This window comes from Gossypium hirsutum, chromosome D05, assembly GCF_007990345.1.
Source record: "Gossypium hirsutum isolate 1008001.06 chromosome D05, Gossypium_hirsutum_v2.1, whole genome shotgun sequence".
Taxonomy (NCBI): domain Eukaryota; kingdom Viridiplantae; phylum Streptophyta; class Magnoliopsida; order Malvales; family Malvaceae; genus Gossypium; species Gossypium hirsutum.
The window spans coordinates 30,506,194-30,533,226 of NC_053441.1; the positions used below are offsets into that span (position 1 = coordinate 30,506,194).

Genomic DNA, 27,033 nt, shown 5'->3' on the forward strand with positions numbered 1-27,033 from the left:
GTAAAGGACAATGCATTCAAAACTTCATGCAACAATACTAGAACTGAGTCCGAGGTTGTTCAATACAAATTTGGTGTAAGCATTTAAAAATATAAATTTAATAGATTATAAAAATGTAGAGGGATTACTTTACAGGGATTAGTTTGCTATTTTTCAAAATAGAGGGATTGAAATGAAATCGAGTTATAATACAGGGGCTTTTATTGTACTTTTACCTTAAAATTCAATATCCAGATATTTATCCAAGTTTAGTCTGTTGGAAATTGATAATAAGCAGATTTGATATTAGACAGTGCCTCTAACTGTTAAAAAAGATCAGCTCCAACTCTCATTTCTCTGAGCATTGATCATTCATCATTCAACAGACACTATTAGCCTAATAAGAGAAACCCAAATGGTTGATGTACTTCGTGTTCCATTTCCAGTTCTCCAATCATCGCCATCACTATCCTTCAAGCCTCGTCTTTGTCCTCTAATTCCTCCTTCACGACGTCTCCATCTCAAGTCAAATTCTCTTCTCTTTCCTTTATTCTCTTCTTCCCCTTCCTTTTTCAAACTACCCCTTCGTTGCTCTTCACCTTCCATGCCCCTTCAACTCTCCTCTTTGTCTCAGGTTCTTCTTCACCTTCTTCTTTTTTTCCTTCTTTGGGTTTTCTACATTTTTTCGACTGGCATTTTCATTTTTAAGTTCGAATTTCTGTTCTTTGGATACCTTTTTCCTTTGGCAGATGTTATATACAGTTTCTGATTGTAGTTTGGGTATTTTTATTACATTTTAAGAAATGGGTTTCTTTTGGTTCTCTCGTTTCTTCAAGGATTAAATTTAACAAAAAAAAATACTTGGTTCTTTTTAATTTGGAGATAATGAAAATAAGGATTGGATTTGTTAATAATGAATGTTTCAAAAAGCATTATGAATACGTATGTGATTGCAAGAAAACTTGAGACTTCTATAATGGAATTTGATATATATATTCATTTAGCATCTAGTTGAAATATTTGATTAAAATGAATGCATGCTATTTATTGACGTAATTATTTGCGTGAAATGGTGATTAATTGCAGGACAGTTTGTTGTACTCGAGGGCCTATTGGGTTACAAAAACTATAATCGCGTGGAATGTGGATGTTGTGGAAGGTTCTTGCTACTTGTATGCAAGTAAAGTTGCGGCTTTGTCTGTTACAGATAATGGAATTCAAGGTCTGGATTCTGCTAACAGTTACCTTTCATTTATGATGATCTGCGTTTTCTGATTAGCATCTCATGTCTTTGATGTAAATCGAAGACCCCTATTTCTATCTTTTAATATTATCTTTGTCATGATAGGCCATGATTTGGAAATTAAGCTTGAGGAAGACCGCAGTGGGCTACCTCCAAATGTAACGCATTTCTTTTCGTTTTCTGTAATATTAAAAACATCAAGTTCTATCGCTGCTATTGCTAGTTGTTGATGGTCGGCTTGTGTGGTTCACCTCCAAATTGTTCTTTCTTATTCACCATAATGTAGCATTACTAGTGCATATTTCTTAAGTTTGTAAGTAATTTTGAAATAAAATATCATCCTTGATCTTGGTAGGTAATTGAGAAGTTTCCTCATATTCGAGATTATAGAGCTTTTAAGTTGCCTCCTGTGCTGGATGCCAAAAATCTTGTCAAATGCCAATTAGCTGTTGCTGAATTCAACTGTAAGCCTTTTGGCTGTGGCTTGTTTCTTCTATTTTCTCTTCTATTTATGTGCGAACTATTTTGCCACTGATAATGAAATAAATGATCTCATATTAGGATAATATGTTTTGAAGCATCCTCGGTTTTGTCTTTTCCATTTTCTAATGAAACAACTCCCATTGCTAACAATCTATTCATGCTAGTTCAGTTTTGAATTTGTTTATTCATGTATATAATTGTAATTTTGTATGCTTTTTGGTGCATTGACTGATCTGTTCGACCTTCTAATGTCAGTCTTCTTTGAAGTTCCTATTGGCCTTATGACTGTCATGACAAAGTATTGCTGAATTCTATCGTTGCATGAGTGTTAATTTTTTTATTAAGTATCTTTACCTATTGTCTGGTCATATTTCTCATCAGGTTGTCATTCTGAATGAAAATAGCGCTTCAAATAACTTTTGGCCAGTTAGTGTTTGTAATTTGGTGCCTGTAATTTATATCTCTTTTCTCCTTTTTTACAGCACAAGGAAAATGCAGAAATGCTACCGGTTTGCAGTTACCTGGTGTTCTGGATGAATTGTTCTCATATGATGGTCCCCTTGGTGCTTTTTATTCTGCAGAAGCAGTGTCTCTATGCCTCTGGGCTCCCACTGCCCAAGTACTGTACCATGAAAAAAATTGAAAAAAATCTTGTTTATGATCATTATAATTATTTTTATTCACACAGCTAATGACATGCAATTGTTCTTTTTGCTTATTTTGAATTAATTAGGCAGTTTATGCTCACATCTATAAGGATCCAGTGGGTGGGAGTCCCCTGGAAATTATCCCGCTGGAGGAAACTAATGGTGTTTGGAGTACTAAAGGACCAAAAAGTTGGGAAGGCTGTTACTACATGTATGAAGTATCTGTCTACCATCCAAGCACGTTGCATATTGAAAAATGTTATGCAAATGATCCATATGCAAGAGGGTATGCTGGTTCTTTCAATTAGCCAACAATTTTTCTGGAACAGTTATGGTGATTCATCTTTAAAGTTATATGGTGTGCTCCTACCTGGTCATGGTTATATTGTGAGATCAAAACAAACATTGCATTCATTTTGTGTGATGCTTATTCTGTTTTGTTGTTGAAGCAGGCTTTCAGCAGATGGAAAGCGAACTTTATTTGTTAATCTTCATGCTGATGATTTAAAACCTGAAGGATGGGATGAATTGGCAGACATGAAGCCGGATATACTTTCTTTCTCTGACATAAGCATATATGAATTACACATACGGGATTTCAGGTAGGTATGGAATTACTTTACTGTTTGTACAACTTAATTTGGCTTGCATTTGCCTTGTTTCTTTAACATAATTATAGTTTTGATTGGCTAGTATGTAGTATTCATAAGTTCCTTTCTTGGGTGGTGTTCAAATAGTTTGTAGAGTTATTCAATGAGGGAGAGTTTCTTCAAACACTGGCCCCTGAACTTAAAATGTGAAGCCTGCCCTGTCTACGGCTCCCTTGGAGCCGTGGCTCATGTTATCCTTTTACTATAATTTTTTTTTGTTCAATTTAAAAGGATTTGACTGGGAACTTGGGTTGGGGTGGAAGAGGGAGGGAGAATTTGAACCCTAGTCTGCTCATCCCTACTCCCTTTTAAGGGCAATTGTAGTAAGGCAAAAGGTTTGTATTGCCTAAAATGCTCAAAAGTTTTAAATGTAGCTTATGTGCTAAATTAGGTTTTGTCTTCTTTTTGGCCTTTATACAATGTTCACCAAGTTGTGTTCATAATGAGAATCTTTGTTGTTGCTATTGCAGTGCCAATGATGATACTGTCAATGCTGACTTTCGTGGTGGTTATATGGCTTTCACCTTGAAGGTAGTTGTGTTCCTGTGAACCTTATTTTCTGAAGAATGTTTTTCTCAAACGAGTGCACAAGTCTCATATGCTAGCATATTCTAGAAATCTAAAATGTTTATAGTTACTGCTACAGCACAAAATTGCTGAGTCCGGAATTGGTGTAGTTTTCTTTAGTTGCATCATTGACTGTTTTGAAAACGCAGAGCAAATTCCATTAGAACACAAGTTCTCATACATATATATATCTGTACCATACGGAATTAGAAGTACTACAATTCTACTCCCTGCCCCGATATCGATTCTTGTTTGACTTCTGCACCTGGTTCAGAATTATTTTTTAATGCTTTTTTATTTATTGAAATATCAAAACCATCTTTACTTTTAATTTCTTTTTTTAAATTTTATTTTTTAATGTTGAAAAATAGAAAGGAAATATAAATTTTAATAAAGTTTAAGGCTAAGGGTTACAGACAATAATATTTGTAAAAGGAATAGCATTCATAAAATTTCATGATTTATATGCAAACTATTGTTTTGTTACACAAGATGATATTTTCTAAGTTTTATTTAAAATTCCACAATGCATTTGTGTGATCCACTTCCGTAGTTACTGATCGGAGCCAAAGATAGATAAAAGCAATGCAAGTTGTAAGGACTGCTGTGCGTAGAAGTTCATGTATAAAGAAAGGAAATTGCTATGATTACGCCCTTCATTTTGTTTTTATTTGGGTTTAAGATATTTATGCATGATTATTTGTTACTTAACATTTAGTTCATTCAATTTGAAGGACTCAGCAGGCGTGCTCCATCTGAAAAAATTATCGAAAGCTGGTATTACTCATGTTCATTTGCTGCCAACCTTCCAATTTGCTGCTGTTGATGATGAGAAGGAGAATTGGAAGTATGTGGGTAAGAGAGTTTCCTAGGTTAATGTCTTGGGATGTTGTATCTTAAGCAACAATTGCCATTCCTTTCCCTTTACCCCCTTGTTCTCTTTGAAAGGAGACAAAAGCATTCCTCCGTGTTGACGAAAAGGAGGCTTTTGTGTATCAACAATTAATCAAGTTCCTTGTGAGCTTGATCTAGTTAAGTTTAATGGTTGGATTTTAACACTTGAACTCATTGAGCATCCTTTTTTTCTTTAAAAAGGAGAAAGAACTCTGGTCGATTCTCCATCCATCTTTGTTGATTCAGCCTTTCCCCTTTTTGATATTAACTTGCTTAATCGTGTCTTTAGAAAAGTAAACAAAAATATAAGGGTTTAACATTATTACATACAGATATATTTCCTTGGCATCTGTCCATGTCCAAAGTAATGCAACATTTTTTACCAAAAAAAAGAAGTAATGTAACATTACTTTTCTAAAGATTCATTTTGTAAAGTTGGTTGCTAATCTTTTTGTTTGAAAGTTGGACATACATATTTGTTTATTTATTTGTATATGTGCTTGGTTTTGGCTTTCCTAGGTTGTGTTGGCAGCTAATTTGTTCAACACCAACTCTATTGCAGATTCTAAGATTCTGGAGAAGCTACCCCCGGATTCAGCTGAGCAGCAAGAGAAAATCACTGCCATCCAGGATGATGATGCGTATAACTGGGGGTGAGCATGTGAATAAAATATAAGAATTGTCTTATTTATTGCCTTTTGTATGCACTAATGCTTCCTTTATTGCCTTATGCAGGTACAATCCTGTTCTCTGGGGTGTCCCTAAGGGAAGCTATTCAAGTGACCCAAATGGTCCATGCCGTATAGTTGAATTTAGAAAGATGATTCAGGTCTAGATGTTTTCTTTTCCTCCTTTTGCCATATTTTGGCCATTGAGTGCGTAAAGTAGCTACAATGGAGCCATCAATGTTTTTGCTTTATTGATCTATATAAGATTCTAAAGAAATTCATCTTTTGTCACTCAAATGATTTCACTTTCTGGCTGCAGGCACTCACCCATATTGGCCTTCGTGTTGTGTTGGATGTCGTCTACAATCACTTGCATGCAAATGGCCCTTTTGATAAGGATTCTGTCCTTGATAAGGTCCTTTTCTGATGTCAAAGGCGCTTATACTCATTGGGTAGTAATGTTTATTACCCTTTTGTTGTGACAGAAAGTTTCTTATAGATTGTTCCAGGTTACTATCTGAGAAGAAACACTGATGGTTTTATTGAGAACAGTACATGTGTTAACAATACTGCTAGTGAGCATTATATGGTCGAGCGGCTTATTATTGATGATCTTTTGAGCTGGGCAATAAATTATAAGGTTATTATATTTTATTTTTTACCTTTTTTGGGTAATCAGATTACTTTAGTTCTCCTATATTTATGAAACTTTCTGCCATACTTTCTATAGTTTTACTAATGCCGTATAAAATGTTTTTAAGGTTAAATTAGACATCAATTTTATTTATATGAATTATTTTCGAATTTCATATATAACTGATCTTTTTCAGGTTGATGGGTTTCGTTTTGATCTCATGGGTCACATCATGAAACGCACGATGGTATGTAGCTTACTTTGATTCTATTTTTGGATTTCCTCTTAAAAAATTGATAGAAATAAAAAAGGCTTTCCATTTAAATTTTAATTGCATATCGGTTATGATCATGAAAGTGATGAGCATCATATAATTTTAATACATAAATGGCCTATTGATGGAGCTGAGTTGTATATGTAGCTCAGTTAGCTGTTGAAGTGAATGTGTTTAGTATATTAAAAATTATTGATGAGGCTTTCCAAGTTAGTTAATGATGTAACTTCTGATTTGTAGTCTATCAGTTTCTTTTTGTCAACATAGACTGGTTCCAAACAATGATCATTGATGTGTGGATAACTCTACGAGTGAGCAATAATGGTTGGGCTGAGATTTCTTGTTATTGGGATCTTTTGAACTGACAATCAATTTATATGGTCATTTCTTATAATTTCTTGCGGTTTTGGTTTCTTTAGATCACTGTATTTCGTCTATATTCCGATATGCAACTCAGCAAAACTCATATGACCTATGCATAGGTGAAAGCAAAAGATGCACTTTGTAGCCTAACCAAGGAAAGGGATGGGGTTGATGGTTCAAGAATTTATATGTAAGTTTCATGAAATGATTTTCTTCCTCACTGACTCCTTTCTTGGTTCTTGTGTTACTTTATAGGAAAGGCATTTTAAGTTTTAATTAGATATTTAAAATGTTGCAATAAGATCATTTCTTTTAAAGGGATTGGCACGGTTCAAACTTTCCACTCAACTTTAATGGTGAACTCACAGCACATCTTTTTGAGTTGCTTCTCTTCTCTTTTCTTTTGATTTTTATCTTGTTTTCTCTTCATTATTTCTTATTCTTTTCTCCTTCTGTAACATCCGTTTTATTTCTTTCTATAATATTCCCCTTCACTCCTTGATCTCTCACTTGCTGCCACCTTTTGAGGGGTGAAGAAAGATTCTAGAAAGAGAAATTAGGGATGGGAGAGAAAGGGTGGATGGAGGTGTTTTGCAAGGAGAAAATTAAAAGAACCATGGAAGAAAGAAAGAGCAAAATGAAAGATAAAAGATGAATTGTTATGAAATGAATATGATGTTAGCTTAAGGAATTCTCAGTAGTTCTCCTCCCACCCCGGTTAAAAGATGGGTAAAAGAGCCAACTTAATCAATTTTAAAGATTAAAGGTTTGAATTGCAACATCTAGAATTTGTGTTTTCTTTCTTCACATACATAAATAAAGTGTTTTGTACTCAAAATCTTAAGGGTTTTCTATGTAGTTTCTCTATGTATCTTGGAGTTCCAAAGATTTTGAGTTTTTTTCCCAGCAGCTACGCTTGGGGTATTTTAGTTGGAAATCTTCTTATTTACAGATACGGTGAAGGATGGGACTTTGGCGAAGTTGCAAAAAATGGGCGTGGGATAAATGCAGCACAATTTAATATTTGTGGGACTGGAATAGGAAGGTATTCGAATTCTCTTAAGGGATCAATATATTCTATATGCTATAATACAAATCTCTTACTGTTCTCTATCTCTCTTTTTTTAACCATGTACTTATTTCTGATTAAACTAAAACAACTTCTTTGACTCAGCACAGAGTTTTAAAGCAAATTTGTCTTTGAGGAATTTATTATTAAAATTTAGATATCTTTTTGTAATAATATTGACATTCAATTTGGTAATGAAAAATTAATTTTGAATACGGTAAATTAAGCAAATTTTAGATGTTCAGAAAGAAGTTATAGTTTGTGATTGTCCAAATTTGCAAGGTGAATATCCATACTGAAATAAATGGAGTATTTTCTAACTAAATATTTAGTATGTAAAGGTTTCAAGTCATGGTTAACTTGATTGCCTTTCCAATTGTTGTAAACCACATCTATTGTAGTTTGAATTTCTTTCAGTAGATACTCTTAAGAAATAAGAGATATATTTGGTAATACAGCAGAATCCCGGGCTTTTGATTAGCTTTGTAATTATCATGCTAGCACGAGTTAAGAGAAGCAATGAGTAAAGTATGAGGTACCATTGAACTTTCTTTAGTTCTTAAATGAAGCCATTATGTCTTGTTATACCAAACCATTGAACTTCTAATTTGGTGCAAATATGTGTTATTGTTGTCACATCTGTTACCTACATAGCTGACGCTTGCAATAGAAGAAAATCAGAGTCCACAATAACATATGGAATGTCTGTAATACATTTATGTTATTTCATGTAAATAGCAGTTCTATGATTTTGGTACGAGTGCTAAGTGCAAATTTAGACAAAATTTAGGTCCTTTATGCTTCATCCTGAAGTCCTGTTGTGTTCTTTTGCTGCCATTTTGCCACAAATGCTCATAACTTATGTTTTTCTGTCATTTCTCTCAAATCTAGAAATATAATCTTCTTTTCTATATGGCCCTGAATTTGTTTTATTTAGTTTTGTTTGGTGGTTTATGCATTGTTGACTTTATTCAGTTTTAATGATCGAATTCGGGATGCAATGCTTGGTGGGTCTCCATTTGGTCCTCCCCTCCAGCAGGGATTTGTAACAGGCCTGTTGTTGGAGGTAATGAAAAACTTAAACCTGTAAAAAGGACTTAGATTTCTTTATTTTCTTGTTATCTTATTGGACCACCTTCTTATTGGAAAATTAACTAAATTGATAATTTATTTTGTAGCCCGTTGCACTAAAAAATTAAGACATGAGGTCCCAAAACCATTAAGCACAAATCTTAATAAAAGGCCTCTATAAATCCAAAATAACTGATGTGAGATATAAAAAGGTGCAGCAGTTGCATTCCTGGATTCTTCCATGATATGCATCTAAAAGAAGTTATTTGTACTTGCATATTCTGCAACAATTCATATTGATGGAAACTGTTATTGTCAGCTTCTCACTTGCATTTTTCTTTGGATGGGAAGTGATTTTAGAAGAATTAGGTTTTGCTTCAGTTAATTAGCCTTTGCTATACTCTAGTTGGAAGAACTGTTTCTTCATATATGTGTGTGTGTGTGTGTTTGTGTGTTTGGAAAATTATACAGTACCTTGTTTTTATTCTTCTTATGCAGCCTAATGGTCATGATCATGGTACAAAGGATGTTGAAAAAGCAATGCTTGCTTCAGCAAAGGACCACATCCAGGTTAATTGTCTTGTTCAGCACATTTGATAGTGTTTAATCTCTGGTTTAAATCAGATAGGTTATTTTCTGCATACTCTTTATAAATTGCTGCGGTGATGTTATTTTGGAGTCTTAAATTTTGTGGTAAACAAAACCGATCGTTTATAAATTTCTGGACTCTTTATGAAGATTCAACTGGTAAGCAGAATGGGTGCGGATTTTTAGTGCATTTTGAAGTATTTTTTATTACTACTCTTTAATTAACTTTTATAGCTAAGGACCTGTGTCCAACACTTATTTTTCTTGAAGTATCATGTCCAACACTTGTGTCCGATGCATATCCGGACATGGATATGAGGATATGACTGTGCAAAAGAACTACATATACTTGGAAAAACTATTATTGAATATACCTGTGTCGCACGCCAACCCTTGTCCGGGTAGCATAGGTTGAGTTGATTCCATCTTTATATAAGGTTGGTAGATTCCCTTTAGAATTGAGTTAACATGGTTGCATAATTGTTTTTAATCATTTTGCAGTCTATTCTTGTCTGTTGCTTGGGAAATTGACATTTTTAACATTCACTTACGTGTTTGTGTATAATGCAGTTATAGAGGTGTTGCATTATTATTATTTTTTAATCATGCTACAATTTATAATCCCCTTGCTTTAAGATCCAGAGGTGACAAACTGGATTATGCTTGCCTTACAACTAATTAAATTAGTTTAATGTGATTAGGTTGGTCTGGCTGCAAATTTGAGGGGTTTTGTGCTTACTGATTTTGAAGGAAAAGAGGTATAGATTAATCTTGTTGGAATGCTGCATTGATAAATTTTATTTTGGTGATGCTCCAATATAATTCCTCATATAAAGAATATGGCTCATGTTTTGTTTTCTTTCACTTATGGCAGGATTTATTTTGCCATGCTTTTTCCAACCAATCTGTCATTATGTGAAATGTTCTCCCCGCATTTGTTGAGAGTCAGCTTAAGTGATGCATAAGTAGAAACTTGTTAATATATCTTTTCAGATTACAGGCATTAAATGCATGATATTTATATCTATGGCCATGTATAAGCTATGTTATTTTGACTCTTTGTTTTTCTTGAAGTACCCATGTTCGAAAATGACCCTCCAAATACATTGAAATTTTTTGAAAAAACTGAGTGTATTCATGGTAGAAACATAGCCATATCCGACATTCACAAATGAGTCTAAGTATTGTGTAAGCATAAACTTCTATTCAATCTACCTTCACAAGTGTGCCATAGATACAAGTCAGATTTTTTGTATGTTTTATCATTTAATTCAATTCTATCTATTGTAATTTTCAAAAATCTCGATCTTTTTTAGCACCTATCTTTTAATGTTATATTATGGGATGCTATTCTCCTTCTGATTCGTAACTTGATGTTTTCTTAGAGGAAAGGATCAGAAGTTCTCTGTTATGGTGAGACACCTGTTGGTTATGCTTTTTGCCCCACAGAAACGGTACTTATCTTACTTTCTGAAAACACCTTGCTCAGATTCAATGTACCTGGCTTTGTTTTGAAAGTGTGCACATTACTTTCTGGAGTTAAATTTTCATGAGCTATGTGCTGTCAGTCATTCGTAACTTAGAGCCTACCTTGCTGTTATTCTCTCTGACATAAAGTAATGTCCCTAAGGGACAGAGAAGGGAAACTACAGTGGTTAGCACATCGCAACTTGCAACGTGATCCTATGAAATGGAAATCCAAAGGGGTTTTGGATGAAGGTTCTCTGAATGTTTTGTTTTTCAGGAATATGCTGTGAAGTTTTTAGAGATCAGACATTAGGCAGCATGATTTAGACCTTGGTCATCAGAATAGATGCTGCAAGATATTGACCAAACTGCTATACCTTGTTATTATCAATTGTTTTTGGTCTTGCAATGGGTTGGTAGATTCTTCTCAGCTTCTATATGTTTGGTTTCTCTTCTAGAGATCCAATTCAGACAAATATTAACTGTCGTATTCTGTTCTAGGGATAATATATAGTTGCCTTAGATCCATGGGTAGGATAGTTGACTGCAGAAAGAAAATATGTAAGGACCATCAATTAGATTATACATTAAAGGAGATCTTAAATTTGCTAGTTGAGGTTTCGTACAGTGTGACTATAACCTATTACAAGATTTCTATGGTTAAGGAGTGGGGATACTCTGATCGAGTGATGGAGACTTTGGACCTGGATAGAGATCAAAAGGTTTTTGTTGACCAGATTCATGTTATGGCCAACTTAGTGATGGTTTCTTCAGTAAAACTGGGATTTATTATTTGGATATAGCCTTGCTTCTTGTCTTTTCGCTGTCATTCAAAATTTAAATAATTTTGCTTTAGAAGGAATCACTGTTTCAAATTTTAAATATCAATTGTGTGCATTTTCTAATAATGTATAATAAAAAAAGTAAACGTTTTTACATAAGAGTATAAAGTTTTCTCAAACCATAAAGTATATATAACTGTAATAATTTCCCAGGTCAATTATGTTTCTGCTCATGACAATGAAACCCTCTTCGACATTATCAGCTTGAAGGTATGCTCATGATCATACTGTGTATATGTTCTATTGTACTTATCTGAAAAAGGGAATAATGTCCAATTTTACTCAACTATGACTATTAACTTTGCCCCTTGCAGACTCCAGTGGGAATATCGGTGGAAGATAGGTGCAGGATGAATCATTTTGCAACAAGTATAATTGCACTGACACAGGTTTTCCCCTTCCTAGTAATCAAATTTTTACATATCTGCATTGACCTATGGTCATAATATATAATAGGAACTTAAGATAAATGGTAACAGGAAATGTACCCCCCAACAAGAAGCTATGTTCAAAATGATTTAATTTCTTTGTCCCAGTTGGCCTGATACTGATACAAGACTAGAATTTGCATTGGGCGCAAAATTGCCTAGCCTTTGAATAACTTATCCAGAATTAGGTTGAATATTAAAGTGGTGCAATCTTAACCCATTTTGCTATTTGTAGGCTTTTTAAAACTTATGTTCCAATCTGGTGAAGTGAAGCTATTGATTCCCTACACATGATTGTGTTTATATTTATCAGATACAAATCTAGTTTTGATCCCATAGTCTAAAACACAATCAGGTCAAGATAGCTGTATTTAAATAAATATCTGGTTTATCTCGTTTTGCACAATAAATAAATAAATAAATAAATAAAATAAGCTCCTAAAATTATATAAAAATAGATGATACAAAACTAAAGTACATATGTTTACTCTTTCTCTCTCTGTGAACCTTAGTTGGTTTAAACCCTTTGATCTTCATCCTCTACTGTTTTAGATGAGTTTGGTTCATTTTGTAGCAATGAAGTCTGTAACTTTTAAGGATCAAGCAAACAGTATAGTATAATCTATGATGATCACTTCTCCATTTGCTGACGATTTGATGTTGTACTGTTGCTTTTTGTTTTATTTTGTTTTGTACAATTGTAGGGAATACCATTTTTTCATGCTGGGGATGAAATGCTTCGCTCAAAATCACTTGATCGTGATTCATACAACTCTGGTGATTGGTTCAATAGGTCTGATTTCCCATTTTACAAGTTCTCTTTCTACTTGTTATTTCAAAATTTGACTCTCTTTCTGAAAAAAATGATAGTCAATTATATCAATGATGATATTCTCAAAAAGTTGTTGCCCCCTCAACTTCATTTTTTGCTTGCCATAATTTCCAGACTAGACTTCACGTACAATTCTAACAATTGGGGCGTTGGGCTTCCTCCAAAACAGAAAAATGAAAACAGCTGGCCATTGTAAGCATCATCTTTTTTTTTTCTTGTTTTTTTTTGGTTAACAGGGGTCCCTTTTTGATGCTAAAATATCTGTTTGGCTAGTTAGTGCACAAGTATTCTACTTCTGAATTTTGTTGTATGATATCCCTAATGATCTTGGGTTTTGTTGTTGCAGGATACAGCCAAGACTAGCAGATCCCTCCTTCAAGCCTCAAAGGAGTCACATTCTTGCAGCTGTAGAGAACTTTACAGATGTCTTATGCATACGGTATTCTTCACCTCTTTTCCGTTTAAGGACAGCAAATGCTATCCAGGTGAGGAAAGCCATTTATAATTTTGCCTTTACAAGGTTTAGTTTGAGATTCTATGACATTGTTGTGGAATTGAATCAAGGATACAGTTTTGTTTGTTAACTGCACAAAAAGGTTAACGGTTTTAGGTCAAACCAAGGTTAACTACATCTTTGTTGATAACCAGACTGAACTTGTGTGAGATCCTTGGCATTTTCACCTTTTTGTGGCATTGATAAAGGAATGCATGCCGGGGTAGTAAATTTTCCGAAAGTTTAATCAATTTCTTCCTACGTCATTGTGAAAGTAGAACCCAGACAGATGCATTTTTCCTACACTTTTCTACATCAAACTAAACCATTCCAGCTGACGTTTCCAGAAATGCAGCTTGGTCATTTGGACTTGATTCTGCATCAATGGTTTTATATGCATTATATCTAGATTTGTGTTTTGTATACCTTGTATTGTTAGATGTTGGTTTCCCATTTCTGCTTAGTATACAGCTTCCCTTTGTTACCTTGCGAACCCATCATTCTGAAACTGAAGACCAACGCCTTCTTCCCCCTGTTAGCTTTAGTCTTTTTAAGAATGGATCTATTAAAAGGTAACATTAGGTGAAAGTTACACAAAAGAAACATATCGTTTTCTGCTCTCTATTGAAATGCCAAGGCTTATGTTTCCAGGAACGAGTACAGTTCCACAACACCGGTCCATCATGGGTCCCTGGCTTCATTGTGATGAGTATCGAAGATGGTAATGAAGGCATCCCAGGGCTATCTCAGTTAGATCCAATGTGGGTATTAATGATGTTTATAAAAATATATAATCATATATTGTAATACTGATGATATTGTGTATCGTAGTTTTGTAATTCTTTGTTATTTGCAGCTTTTCATACGTTGTGGTTGTCTTCAATGCATGTCCAACAGAGGAATCATTCAGTAGCCCTACACTGCGAGGAAGGACTCTTCAACTGCATCCCATACAAGTAACGTCAACTGATGAAACAGTCAAAAAGTCATCCTATGAAGCATCCACGGGGTGTTTCACTGTGCCTGCAAGGACAACATCTGTATTTGTTGAGCCTAGAAAGATATGAAAATTTGTCTATACCATATTATATGGGTAATACTGGGTTGCTTACTGTACTGTGAGGGTAACGAAGCAAATAGCATAAGGATTGGTAAAGCTTTTGGTGTTTAATGTGGAAATTGATGAGTACATATGAATGGTAAAATCTTTCTATTTCAAACTTTGGGGTTTAAGTCAACTTGGTAAATTTGGACATGACACAATTGCATCACATGAACATGAGACAGGAAAGTAATTAAAACATAACTAAAAGAACATGAGACAAAAATATGACATCAACAAAAAAAATTTTAAACATAAAATGACACAAGGCAATAAAAAAATTATATAGATTATAATGATAAGGGATAATGTAAATTTTGGCCTCTAAACTTGGTAATTAGGTATGCATTTATTCTTGAACTTATTTTTATTCACTTTTAACTCCTAAACTTGGAAAATTGTTATTCATATTAATGACTGAAAAGAATGGGGATAATGTAACTTTTGACTATTGAACTTGGTAAGTACGTCCACATTTGTCCTTAAATTTGACAACTAGGTTCACCATTTACTTTTTTTTAGTTCACTTTGGCACATGAACTTGACAATTAGGTTCATTTTGATCATTGAGCTTGAAAATTCAAAAAGCTTGATGATGTGTTCCTTTGAGATTGTGCCACTTCATCACTTGAAAAAAAATAGATGATAATGTGATACAATCTCTGTGCATCATATTCAATGTTTTAATAGCCGAACCGATGGTTTAACAGGTTAGACCACCAATTCTCGATTCAACCAATTCAATCATTGGACTAATAATAATTGAATAAACAGTTAAAAATTCATAAAAATCCAAAAAACCCAAATAAAATTGATTTTTTAAAATTTTTATGAATTTTTAATTGTTTATTTAAAAGATTTTTTAAATTCATATTTTAGAATCCCGTTAATAGATGTAATTTATCTTTAATATTTTATTTAAATTCTTTCAGATGAATTAGCGGAGAGTTATTGTCAAAAAAAATTTAAGATCATTAATTGGTGTAAAATCTTAGAGTGTAGTAATAGCAATGTGATTAAACTCAATGGTAGATCAAGCAAACTATAGGAGAGTAAGAGTTGAATCAACATGCATCATAACATCTTTGTCTTGTCTTCTTCAAATTTGCACAATAATAAGAATGAAATGTCAATTTTTTTTTAAAAAATCTTTCTTTTAAGAATCTAGCCAATAATGTAAGAGTGTAAGAGATGCATTGTAGCCTGCATTAGATTCATTGGTGGACTGAATTATCCTGTTTCAGGTTGGGTTTGAATAAGGAGTTTTTCATCTTCATCCTACTTTATGAGGCTCTTTTTTTATTTAAATGTGAATATAAAATATAATTTTATTTTTTATTAATATATAAACAGAGAATTAATTGATTATCCAATAACCAAATTCAAATATGAGTCTTTTTTTTTTTAAATTAGACAGATTATTCATGAACATGTATAGTCTATAGTAGTTGTGAAGAAAAAAAAGGAAAGCTATACTCAATGTCTAAATTTACATTTTGATCACTCAATTTTAAAAAATTATAAAATGGTCACTGAACTATTCAGAAATTTCATTTAACATTATTGAACTATTCAAAAGTTTTCATATAGGTTATTGAGCTCTTAAATTTATTTCTAAAGTATAGCTAGTGAGCGAGTGAGCTCCAAGCAACGATTGGTATGGTGGATCAGTACTCATCGACGAGTAAAAAAAACATACATTAGATTCGAGTTGATCTGACAGTCAATGTTGAAGATCGGAGAAGAAAGTTAATTGGATTTTGGTCGCAGATCTATGACATTCAAAGTTGTTTAATAATAACAAAAAATATAGAAAAGAAAGAGAATGAAGAATCTTTAATTAGTGAAGGCGGTGCAAATGGAGAAAGCTACAAAATAATAATTTTAAATTTTAACAATCCAATAACTTAAATAAAAACTTTTAAATAATTCAGTGACTATTTTATAGATTTTTAAAATTAAAAATGAAAACATTAACTTATTACATTCAAGTATAGTTGGCATAAAAAGAAAAGCGTGTTATTTTTTTTTCTTTGAATGGATCAAAAGTTCAAAGTCAAAGAGCAAGTAAAACACTTCAGAGGTATAGTCCGCTGAAAAGAAAAAACGAAGCTTCAATGAACTTTGTAGTAAACAAGAACATTAAAACTTCAATTAATAAAAATATAGAACAAAAGATATCAAAGAGAAAGTTGCACAAGTTGTTACTTTATATACGTTTGGATGGGCGGTGCATTTACTTGCGGTTAGTGTAAAAATAGCGGTGGCGGTGAAATTAGATACTGTAGTGATATACTGTAGTGTGAGACAAAAAGTAAGTTAAACGCACCGCACCTCACCCAATCGTCCATCCAAACCCACCCTTAATCTTAGATTTCTTTCACTAATTTGAGCATATGAGATGAGAATATTATCTTAAAAATATTATTTAAAAATAAAATAAATAGGAATAAAAGTTGACTTGGAAACTTGAGTCGTCTCCCCAGTCCCCACTGTGATGGATCGACATTTAAAATAAAAGGGCGCTAACTGTTCAACCCCAAAATTGCTCAGATTACACACACCCAAAAAAGAAGTACTAAAATGGTGATTATCATCTTTCACTTCTTCTTGATATACAGTGCTGCAGCAGTTGGCCTTGCTCCACCCTCAACATATCTAGATGGTTGCCAGCCGATGAGCTGCAAACGCGGCGCTCCCTCCGTGCGGTTCCCCTTCCAATTGAAAGGCCGGCAAAATGAAAGCTGTGGCTCACCAGGGTTTAACCTGTCCTGCAACAACAAGAACCAGACGGTGCTGGAGCTGCCCAAATCGGTGAAGTTGTTGGTGAAGCGTATAGATTATGTAAAGCAAATGATTCAAGTGTATGCTGAAGATGGTTGCGTCCAAAGGCAGCTTCCAAATCTCACATTATCTTCTTCTCCTTTCGAGTTCATGTCGGACTACTATTCTTTCGACAGCACATATAAAAACTTTTCTTTGTTCAAATGTGCGGGTGAAGGCTGGTCCCACTACGGTTCTTACTATACCATAGGTTGCCTAAGTCGGGAGCCTGGTTCCTACGTTAAGTACACAAGCTCCGATTATCCAAACACTGATTTATTTCACTGTAGCAGGACTATGGATCTGAGAGAAGTTCCTGAAGGGTTGATATCAGATGAGAGTAACAATCTTTACTTTAATTGGAGCAGACCGGAGTGCGGTGACTGCGAAGCACGCCACCAAGGATGTCGACGCAATGATACCAAACCCTCCGGCTTCGAATGCTTTGTCATCCCTATCAAACATATGGGTATGTTTCTTTTGATTTTCTATGCTATTAATCAATCTTACGGTAGAAGTAAATTGGGTAGATGTCTGAATTAAAAATAAGTATAAAAAAATGCTAATTTTAAATTTATTTATTTAATTTACTATTCAATAATTCATATGTTAAAAATGAATAAAAATAGATGGTTTAACAATTTTATACAATAAATTAATAAAAATAAGCTTACTAAATTCTTAATTTACCTATTTTAAAATAAGTTTTATTTTTGAAAAAGCAAGTTTCAATCATATCCGCTTATACTCTGGAAGAGACAAATACCTGCTTTTGTTGACTTTTGACTTTGGCTGAGACTGTGATATTGTTAAGTTGTTGTAGGCCGGATCAGATATTTTATTATTAAAATAATATAATATTTTCTGTTTTTAAAAATAATAATTAATATTTATCAATTTAATTAAATAAAAGTTTTAAAAAATATAAAGAGTAAATTAAGATATTGAAAATTATTTGATTACGTTTTTGGCTATTTTCAATAAATAAAAAAAGTAAAATACTCATAATTTATCAAAAGAAAATAATATAATTAATTATTTAGTGAAAAAAAACAGATATTTAGCCTCAAATCCAACTTTTACATTAATCTTAATCAGAAGCAAAGCATGGTGCTGATAAAGTTTAAAAATGGTGATGTGTGCAGGTACAAGAACGAAGCTGATGATTTCAGGTACATTTGGGTAATCTAATGAGAAAATGAATGGAAAGTAATGATGATGAAACATATATCTGACAAGGATGGATCCCTGTGGGTGTTATTTGAATGCAGGTATAAGCATCGGTTCCTTTTTTCTTGCACTCAGCCTTTCTGTTGTTCTATATATGCACCATTTGCATAAAAAAGAGAAAGACGCTCAGGGCAAAATCGAACAGTTTTTGGAAGATTACAAAGCTCTCAAGCCCTCTCGATATTCCTATGCTGATATCAAGAGGATCACCTTTGATTTCAAGGAAAAGCTGGGACAAGGTGGCTATGGAACTGTTTTCAAAGGTACACTTTCCAACGATGTTTCCGTTGCCGTCAAGCTTCTTAACAATTTCAAAGGAAATGGGGAAGAGTTCATCAACGAAGTCAGCTCCATGGGTCGAATCCACCACGTCAATGTCACTCGTCTCGTCGGCTTTTGCGCCGACGGGTATCATCGAGCCTTGGTTTACGAGTACCTACCCAATGAGTCATTAGAGAAGTTCATATTCGGAGACAAAGGTGAGAATCATTTCCTGGGCTGGGAAAAGCTTCACGAAATTGCTCTAGGCATTGCCAAAGGCATTGAGTACTTGCACCAAGGTTGTGAGCAAAGAATCCTCCATTTCGACATCAAACCTCACAATATCTTGTTGGACCAGCACTTCAATCCGAAAATCTCCGATTTCGGGTTAGCCAAGCTATGTTCTAAAGAGCAGAGTGCGGTATCAATGACAGCAGCAAGGGGAACCATGGGCTACATTGCACCTGAAGTGCTGTCTAGGAACTTTGGGAACGTATCCTACAAATCAGATGTTTATAGTTTCGGAATGATGCTGCTGGAAATGGTGGGAGGACGCAAAAATATCGATGTCAAAGTGGAACATATGAGCCAAGTCTACTTCCCAGAATGGGTTTACAATCGTTTGGACAAAGGTGAAGCGTTGGGAATGAGCATTGAGAATGAAGAGCATGATAAGATAGCAAAGAAGCTTACAATTGTTGGACTTTGGTGCATCCAATGGTATCCGGTGGATCGTCCATCAATGAAGTCGGTGGTTCAAATGTTGGAAGGAGAGGTTGAGCATCTCACAGTACCGCCAAATCCTTTTGCCTCTAAAGAGGAAATGAGGGCTAAACTGCCCATAAACAGGGAGCTTCCCACTATTTCTGAATAATTAAGAGTATATATCAAACCAATATCCGATCTGCAACTTTTCCTTTTTTCTCCTTTCTCTTTAATATTGTTATTGTATAATATGTAATTCCCAAGGATGGAGATGCTGCTTGTAAAAACTAGTTTTATAACAGCTGATAAAAATATAGCGTAAAGATTAAGAAAATATATTGTTTGTTTTTTGTAAAAATTGAAAGATTAAAGAATTAGAACAACAAAAATATAGCTCTTGACTTCTTGTTTCTCTGCCTTGTCTCAAAAGCATTTTTATTAACCAAAAGATTGTAAGGGTAAGTAAAGTTGGGGGGGGGGTAGAGTAATTATGAGTCCAAATGAAGAAGCCCAATGTCAATCATTGCTCAGGGGAGGATCACAACCCCAATGGATTGATGTTGACACTAAGGATGAAGAGTAAGTGGCAGTGTCTAAAGTCAAAGAATTTGGTGGTTTCAAAGAGATGGTGAAGGAATTAGCATCTCTGGAAGAATTGTGAAGATTGGAAGGGGTGAAGCGAAGTTAGGTGAACTGGTTTAAGCAAAGGTACAGAGTTGGTTTGCTGGTTCACCAAGCTAGGATGACTTCGTAGTTGGTTTGCTGAATGTGAACAAAAAAAATCGTTAATTTTAGCTCTGAATAATTGTGTTGTAATTTTTATTTTTACTAAAGATTATTCAAGAAATGAAAATGATGTGCAAATTCAAGTCAAATCATCACTGATAATGTAATAAATTATAAATTAGTTGAAGAAATTATAAAGATACATCTTCATATTTTTTAATCTCATTCTGTTGTTTGTACATTGAATTTGATATTTAAAGACTTAGCTCACACTTTTATAGTTTAATATCACATATTTTAAGGGCAATAATATATATATATATTATCTATTATTCTCATGCATTGACAATTTTAAAACTCATTCTAAGTTAAAAATTTTGAAAGTCGACGTTATAAGACTTGTTACCGGAACAACTGTTGGTTTGAATTGATATTTTTTTTAATAATCTCATTATAAGTTCTGATTATATCTGTTTTTTTTAATACAATAGCTAAAACTATCTATAGTCCCTCCCCAACCCATATATAGGAGGATAATGCGTTTCAGCGCACTCAAACCCACGTGCTTCCATGCTAATCGAGTTAAGACTCAATCGATTAATTTATTATTAATTTATAAATTAGTTAGATTTTGTCCGATTATGGGTGAACTATATGAAAGGATGAATAATATAATTTAGGAGATCAAATATGCTATTTAAAGATAATATGTATAGTGATGAAAATCCAAAGATTGAAAATTTTATATAAAATTTTCAACTTTGAAAAAGAAACCAACAATACAATATTTTTTTATTATAAAATTCTCTTCTCAAGTCCTTCAATAGAAAGATAATATGCGATTTATCTATAAAAAAATAATATGTGCTTCAGCCTATATCATCTTATATTTTGCAACAATAATAATATCAACCGAACTAAGACTCTATCAACAACAATTCAACAATTTTAACTTTATGTGATTAGTAGGATTTCTTCTTCTAAAAACATCTATTATAAATTTCTTTAATTTTTGTTTAGTAAAAGGTAAAATTATGTTATTAGCCTAATACCATGCAAAAGTTATGGATTTAGTCACTGTATTCTAATTTGGTTATTTTTAGTCCATGTACTTTTTGAATATTTAAATTTTAGTCCTAACCCAAACAATAACTATTAAATCCATTAAATTAAATTATGTAATTTTCAAAATTTTATGCGACAAACTTATTATCATATGTGTGATTCCATGTCAATTTGTTATTTTCACATAATACTTACAAAAATTCACATCATTTTAGTTAATGGATTTCATGGTTAATGAACTAAGGTTTCAAATTTTGAAAATACAAGAAGTAAAATTGACCAAATTAGAGTATATTGACTAAATCTGCAGCTTATACATAGTACATGGACTAACAGCAAAATTTAACATTAGTCAAATATGCTTCAGATTTTGGGATAAATTTCAAAACTACAGGTGAACTTTGATCTAATGTGCAATTTAATACATCAATTTTAATTTGGTGCAAGTGTCACGGACTTAGAATTTTTCCACGCAATCCGTGCGGCCTTAGGCAGTTTCTTTGCTTAAAAATGCCTAAGACAGCCTAACTCGCAATGATAACGGATTCAACAGTAAAAACACCTAAGTCAGCTTAATCTCGCAATGATAAAGGATTCAACAGAATTCCCTCAAGGCACCTACGAAGAACAGCAGAAGAACGAAGTAAGAACGAACTTTGAAAGATGAACAAAAGCAAGAACACTTGGGAGAAAAGTTTGAGTGAACACTCTCAAAATTCTTATTAACAACTGAATGAATTACAATGAGCAAAGAGGTCTCTATTTATAGTTGAGCCTCAAAGTACATCAAGGGCTACAATTAAAAGTTGTATACAATTAGAACTCTAAGATTACATAATCATATCTTCTTGGATCACTTTCCATATTTATCAGGCTCTTGAGATGGGCTTTTAATCTCTCCAGGCAACTGGCTAGTTTGGTTGGGTCAAATGACCTCCCTCAAATATGATGGATCGCACAAGTTTGTCATGGTTGTGTACTCCCATGCGCAACCTATGACATTCTCCCCCACTTGTTCTAGCGACGCCCTCGTCACATCTTCCTTATGGAATTGGTCAATCTTCCCTTGGAACTGCCACAATGCCTCGGCAGGTTCCCAACTTGCTTCGCTATCAGGAAGTCCCTTCCATCGAACTAAGTACTCATGCCGTAGTCGGTGGTACTTTTTTCTAATTACCTGATCTGCCTCAATGTTTTCGACTTCACGATCGTACGACACCTTTACCCCCATCGGTGCTCGTTCGGACTTGCCTCGATTCAGATCCTCTTGATCCCCATGAAATGGCTTAAGCATGCTTACATGGAAGACCGGGTGGACTTTAAGTTTTGCTGGCAGCTCAAGCTTGTAGGCCACCTTGCCTACTCTCTTCAAAACTTTGAACGGCCCCTCATACCTTCGCACAAGACCCTTGTGCAAGCCAGTATATCGCAAAATCAAGTGTAGTTTAGCGAGAACTGAGTCACCCACTTGAAATTGCACATCCCTTCGTTTTTTATCAGCCCACTTCTTGCTACGCTTACTTGCCTTGTGTCAACAAGCTCTAGCCAAGTCATTCCTCTCTTGCCAATCTTTTGCGAATCGATAGGCTGCCGGGTTTGGTCCTGTATAATGGGTCACAACAGCGTTGGGTGTGAGTGGCTGTTGACCCGTCACTATTTCAAATGGACTTTGATTCGTGGCTCCACTTCACTGCAAGTTGTATGAAAATTGGGCCACATCCAACAAATTTGGCCAATCCCTTTGTGTGGGACTTACGTAGTGTCGAAGATATGTCTCCAACAATGCATTTACTTGTTCAGTTTGCCCATCGATTTGTGGATACATGCTCGTGGAGAAGCTCAAATCTGAGCCTATTGACTTGAACAACTCTGTCTAAAACCGGCCCGTAAATCGCCCATCTCGATCACTGATAACAGACAGTGGCACTCCCCAATATTTCACCACGTGTCTAAGAAACAACTGAGCTGCTTCCTCAGCAGGGCACTCCTTAGTTGTCGGAATAAATGTCGTATACTTTGAAAACCTGTCCACCACAACAAGAATAGTCCCAAACTCGTCAGACTTAGGCAAACCAATAATAAAATCCATGGATAAACTCTCCAATGGCCTTTTGGAAACTGGCAAGGGTTGAAGCAAACTGGCTGGAGTCTTTAACTCAACCTTGTCTTGTTGGCACACTAGACAAGTTTTCACATAGGTTTCCATATCAGCACCCATGTGAGGCTAGTAATAACGTTCCTCCAAAAGGGCCAAAGTGCGATGCATCCCTGGATGGCCTGCCCATTTCGAGTCATGACACTCCTTCATGACTTTCTTACAGAGTTTCCCATAATGGGGCACATAAAGGCGGTGTCCATGAGTGTATAACAGTTCCCCATCAAGCCAAAATCTTCTTGTTTTTCCCTCCTTGGCAAGCTCAATCAAATTTTTGGCCGTGGGATCATGGGACAATCCCTCTTGAATGCGTTCCAACAAAGAACCATCAGGTTGACTAATTGCTATGAATTCTATCTTTAGACTGAGCGCGTCAGCCACAATGTTGGCACTTCCTGGTTTATATTCCATTGTAAAATCAAACTCTGCTAGTAAAACCTGCCAACGAGCCTGCTTGGGAAACAACTTTTTATGGGTTAGAAAGTAACTATTGGCAACATTATCGGTAAGGACCACGAACCTGGAACTCAATAGATAATGTCTCCATGTGCGCAAGCAGTGTACTACCGTAGTCATCTCTTTCTCTTAGATCATATATCTACGTTCCGTCTCATTAAGCTTTCGACTCTCGAAAGCAATTGGGTGTCCATCTTACATCAGTACTCCCTCTATAGCATAATCTGATGCATCCGTGCATACTGCATAAGGCTTCGTAAAATTTGGCAAGGCAAGTACGGGTTCCCTCGTCATTTCTTGCTTCAATTGATTAAAGGCCTTCTCACATTCCGGTTTCCAATCCCATACCTTCCCATTTTTTAACATGTCCGTTAAGGGAGTGGTAATTCTAGAGTAGCCTTCAACAAAGTGACGATAGTAATTTGCCAACCCAAGGAAAGATCTCAATTCTGTTACCTTGGTTGGAGGCTCCCACTCTGAAATGACTTGTACCTTGCTCTTATCCATTCGGATCTTACCACCTCCCACAATGTGGCCTAGGAATGACACCTCTTGTTGGGAAAATGAGCATTTCTCCTCCTTGATGAACAGCTTATTTTCCCTCAAAGTTTGGAGCACCTTCCTCAAGTGTCCAATGTGCTCTTCAAGAGACTTGCTATACACCACGATATCATCAAGGTAAACAACTACAAAACGATCAAGAAATGGTTGAAGTACATTATTCATTAGGGTGTAGAATGTAGCTGAGGCATTCGTGAGTCCGAAAGGCATCACAAGGAACTCATACGAACCTTACCGTGTCACACAAGCTGTCTTTGGTTCATCTCCCTCGGCTATCCGAACTTGATGATACCCCGATCTCAGATCTATCTTGGTAAACCATCTTACACTACCAAACTGATCAAACAAATCTAAAATAAGAGGAATAGGGTACCTATTCTTCACAGTGATCTTGTTTAGAGCTCGATAATCGATGCACATTCTCAATGACCCATCATGTTTCTTTTAGAACAACACTGGGGCACCGTATGGGGATTTAATTGGTCTAATGAACCCGCATCTAAAAGTTCCTTCAATTGTTTCTGCAACTCTTCTAATTCTGGCGAAGACATATGATAAGGAGCCCTTGTTGGAGGCACCACATTGGACACTAACTCAATTTTGTGGTCCACCTCCCTCTTGGGTGGCAAAATTTTGGGCAACTGAGCATGCATTATATCTTAGAATGATTGAAACAATTGACCCACTTCTTTCGAGGTCTCACTAACAGTCTCAGGGGTCTCTTCGATCTTCAAGGTTGCTAAATATGAGACTTCATTTCTACGTACACCTTTAGCAAACTGAATTGCCGACAGTGTTTTTTCCTCAAAGCTTCTCTTCTTTGTTACTTTCACCATGCATTGATGTTTTGCGTCCGAAATCACCATGTAATTGCTCGAAGGGGCAATAAGAGCATTAACCTGATCTAGGAAGCTTAGTCCAACCCAAAAATCATAATCATCAAGCGGTATTACCTTAATGGATACCTTTCCGGACCATTTGTCAAGCTGAAGATCCACTCCCTTTGCAACCTCCTTGATTGGAACACTTTCTGAGTTCACTGTTTTGATCCGACCCACTTCATTATCTATCTTGAGGCCCAGTTTACAAGCAGCCTCCTCAGACATGAACAAATCAGAAGCGCCTGTGTCAACGAGCGCATTCAATTTCCTGCCAGCCACAATGATGTCTACAAATATCAAACCATGGCTCATTTTATCTTCGACACCCCCTAGTATGGAACCAAGATTGTTATCCTCCGCATCGGACTCCTCCTTTGCTTCCATAGCCGTAAGAGCGGCCTTCTTTGGGCAGTTCTTGATTATATGTGGACCATCATAGTGAAAGCAACTTATAGGCCCACTCTTTTTCTTGTCCCAAGGCTTCTTACTATTGTCGTTCCTAGTAGGCCTTTCTTTATCTTCCCCAGTGTTACCCTTTTGATTAAATCTTGGCTTAGAAGAATTGGCATTGTCTTTCTTCCCACCAAATTCAGCAAGCGATTCTGCTACGGACATAACCTTGGTAAGTTCTTGAACTCCTCGGCGTTACAACTCCTACTTTGTCCACGGTTTTAATCTATCCATGAAGGAAAATAATGCCTCTTTCTCCCCCATATATGAGATTTGAAGCATAAGTTCACTAAACTCCTGCACATACTCCCTCACAGTGCCTTGTTGCGCAAGCCGACGCAACTTTGCCCGAGCCTCATCCTCGGCATACTCTGGGTAAAACTGTGCTTTGAACTCACATCGAAACTCCTCCCAAGTTTCGATTTCGGTCTCACCACGTCTCACATTAGTGGACCTACGACGCCACCATAACAAAGCAACGTCAGCTAAATACATCGCAGCAGTAGTTACCTTAGTGACATCCTCTGTAATGCCTTTGGCACGGAAGTATTACTCGATTCCCCACAGAAAGTTGTCCACATCTCTTGCGGACCTTGTTCCCTTGAACTCCTTGGGCTTGGGAACATCAATATTGGGCTTGGGTGCGACAACAGCTAACCCACCATTGCCCAAAGTAGCATTATAGATTGTGAGTTCACCCTTGAGCTCCGCAATCTCCCTTGAGCTCCGCAATCTCCGCTTTCAAGGCCGCCACCATAGTCTCAATGGCATCATCTCTACCCGTCAACTGTTCCACATTGTCCAACACATACACTTTGAGCTGCTCCTGCATGGACTGCAATCCATCATAGAGCCCATCATTGACATCATCAATCCTCTCCTTGATATCCCCCACTGAATTCTCGAGAGTGACGACACGATCCTCTAAAGCTGACAATATGTCCCTCGAGCGACTAGCTTTCCTAGCCCTCCCACAGGTCTCCATTCTCTCAACATTTCCAGCAACTTCTTTCAACATCTTTCAACGGTCGCTTCGAACCTTGGCTCGGATACCAACTATCACAAACTTAGAATTTTTCCACATGATCCGTGCGGCCTTAGGCAGTTTCTTTGCTTAAAAATGCCTAAGTCAGCCTAACTCGCAATGATAACGGATTCAACAGTAAAAACACCTAAGTCAGCTTAATCTCGCAATGATAAAGGATTCAACAGAATTCCCTCAAGGCATCCACAAAGAACAGTAGAAGAATGAAGTAAGAACGAACTTTGAAAGATGAACAAAAGCAAGAACGCTTGGGAGAAAAGTTTGAGTGAACAATCTCAAAATTCTTATTAATAACTGAATGAATTACAATGAGCAAAGAGGCCTCTATTTATAGTTGAGCCTCAAAGTACATCAAGGGCTACAATTAAAAGCTGTATACAA

The 27,033-nt window shown here is 35.5% G+C and overlaps 2 protein-coding genes across 5 annotated transcripts; both read left to right on the top strand.

Annotated features, from left to right (window-relative positions):
• The first annotated feature begins 265 nt into the window (after nucleotides 1–265).
• LOC107904200 (pullulanase 1, chloroplastic) lies at nucleotides 266–14,412 on the top strand. 4 transcript variants are annotated; one of them, XM_016830486.2, is made up of 27 exons: nucleotides 266–613; nucleotides 1,066–1,201; nucleotides 1,328–1,380; nucleotides 1,578–1,686; nucleotides 2,188–2,324; nucleotides 2,439–2,638; nucleotides 2,805–2,954; nucleotides 3,473–3,533; nucleotides 4,304–4,424; nucleotides 5,026–5,116; nucleotides 5,199–5,292; nucleotides 5,451–5,546; nucleotides 5,631–5,771; nucleotides 5,962–6,012; nucleotides 6,522–6,592; nucleotides 7,355–7,447; nucleotides 8,447–8,537; nucleotides 9,041–9,112; nucleotides 9,832–9,888; nucleotides 10,516–10,584; nucleotides 11,593–11,649; nucleotides 11,754–11,828; nucleotides 12,572–12,660; nucleotides 12,814–12,891; nucleotides 13,046–13,184; nucleotides 13,844–13,953; nucleotides 14,049–14,412. In XM_016830486.2, exons 1-27 carry the CDS (start codon nucleotides 395–397, stop codon nucleotides 14,257–14,259), a joined length of 2,871 nt encoding a protein of 956 aa, XP_016685975.1. In that variant the 5' UTR covers nucleotides 266–394; the 3' UTR covers nucleotides 14,260–14,412. The 4 variants fall into 4 exon arrangements, 2 of the variants coding, with proteins under 2 accessions (XP_016685975.1, XP_016685976.1); XM_016830487.2 differs by having other exon boundaries at nucleotides 14,090–14,412; XR_001686158.2 differs by having other exon boundaries at nucleotides 283–613; nucleotides 13,046–13,138; nucleotides 14,049–14,171.
• Nucleotides 14,413–16,697: 2,285 nt separating this feature from the next.
• Nucleotides 16,698–19,725, top strand: LOC107904203 (rust resistance kinase Lr10). Its single transcript, XM_016830489.2, has 3 exons — nucleotides 16,698–17,586; nucleotides 18,263–18,289; nucleotides 18,389–19,725. The coding sequence occupies exons 1-3, from the start codon at nucleotides 16,878–16,880 to the stop codon at nucleotides 19,480–19,482; spliced, it is 1,830 nt and encodes a 609-aa protein (XP_016685978.2). The 5' UTR covers nucleotides 16,698–16,877; the 3' UTR covers nucleotides 19,483–19,725.
• The last annotated feature ends 7,308 nt before the right edge of the window (nucleotides 19,726–27,033 follow it).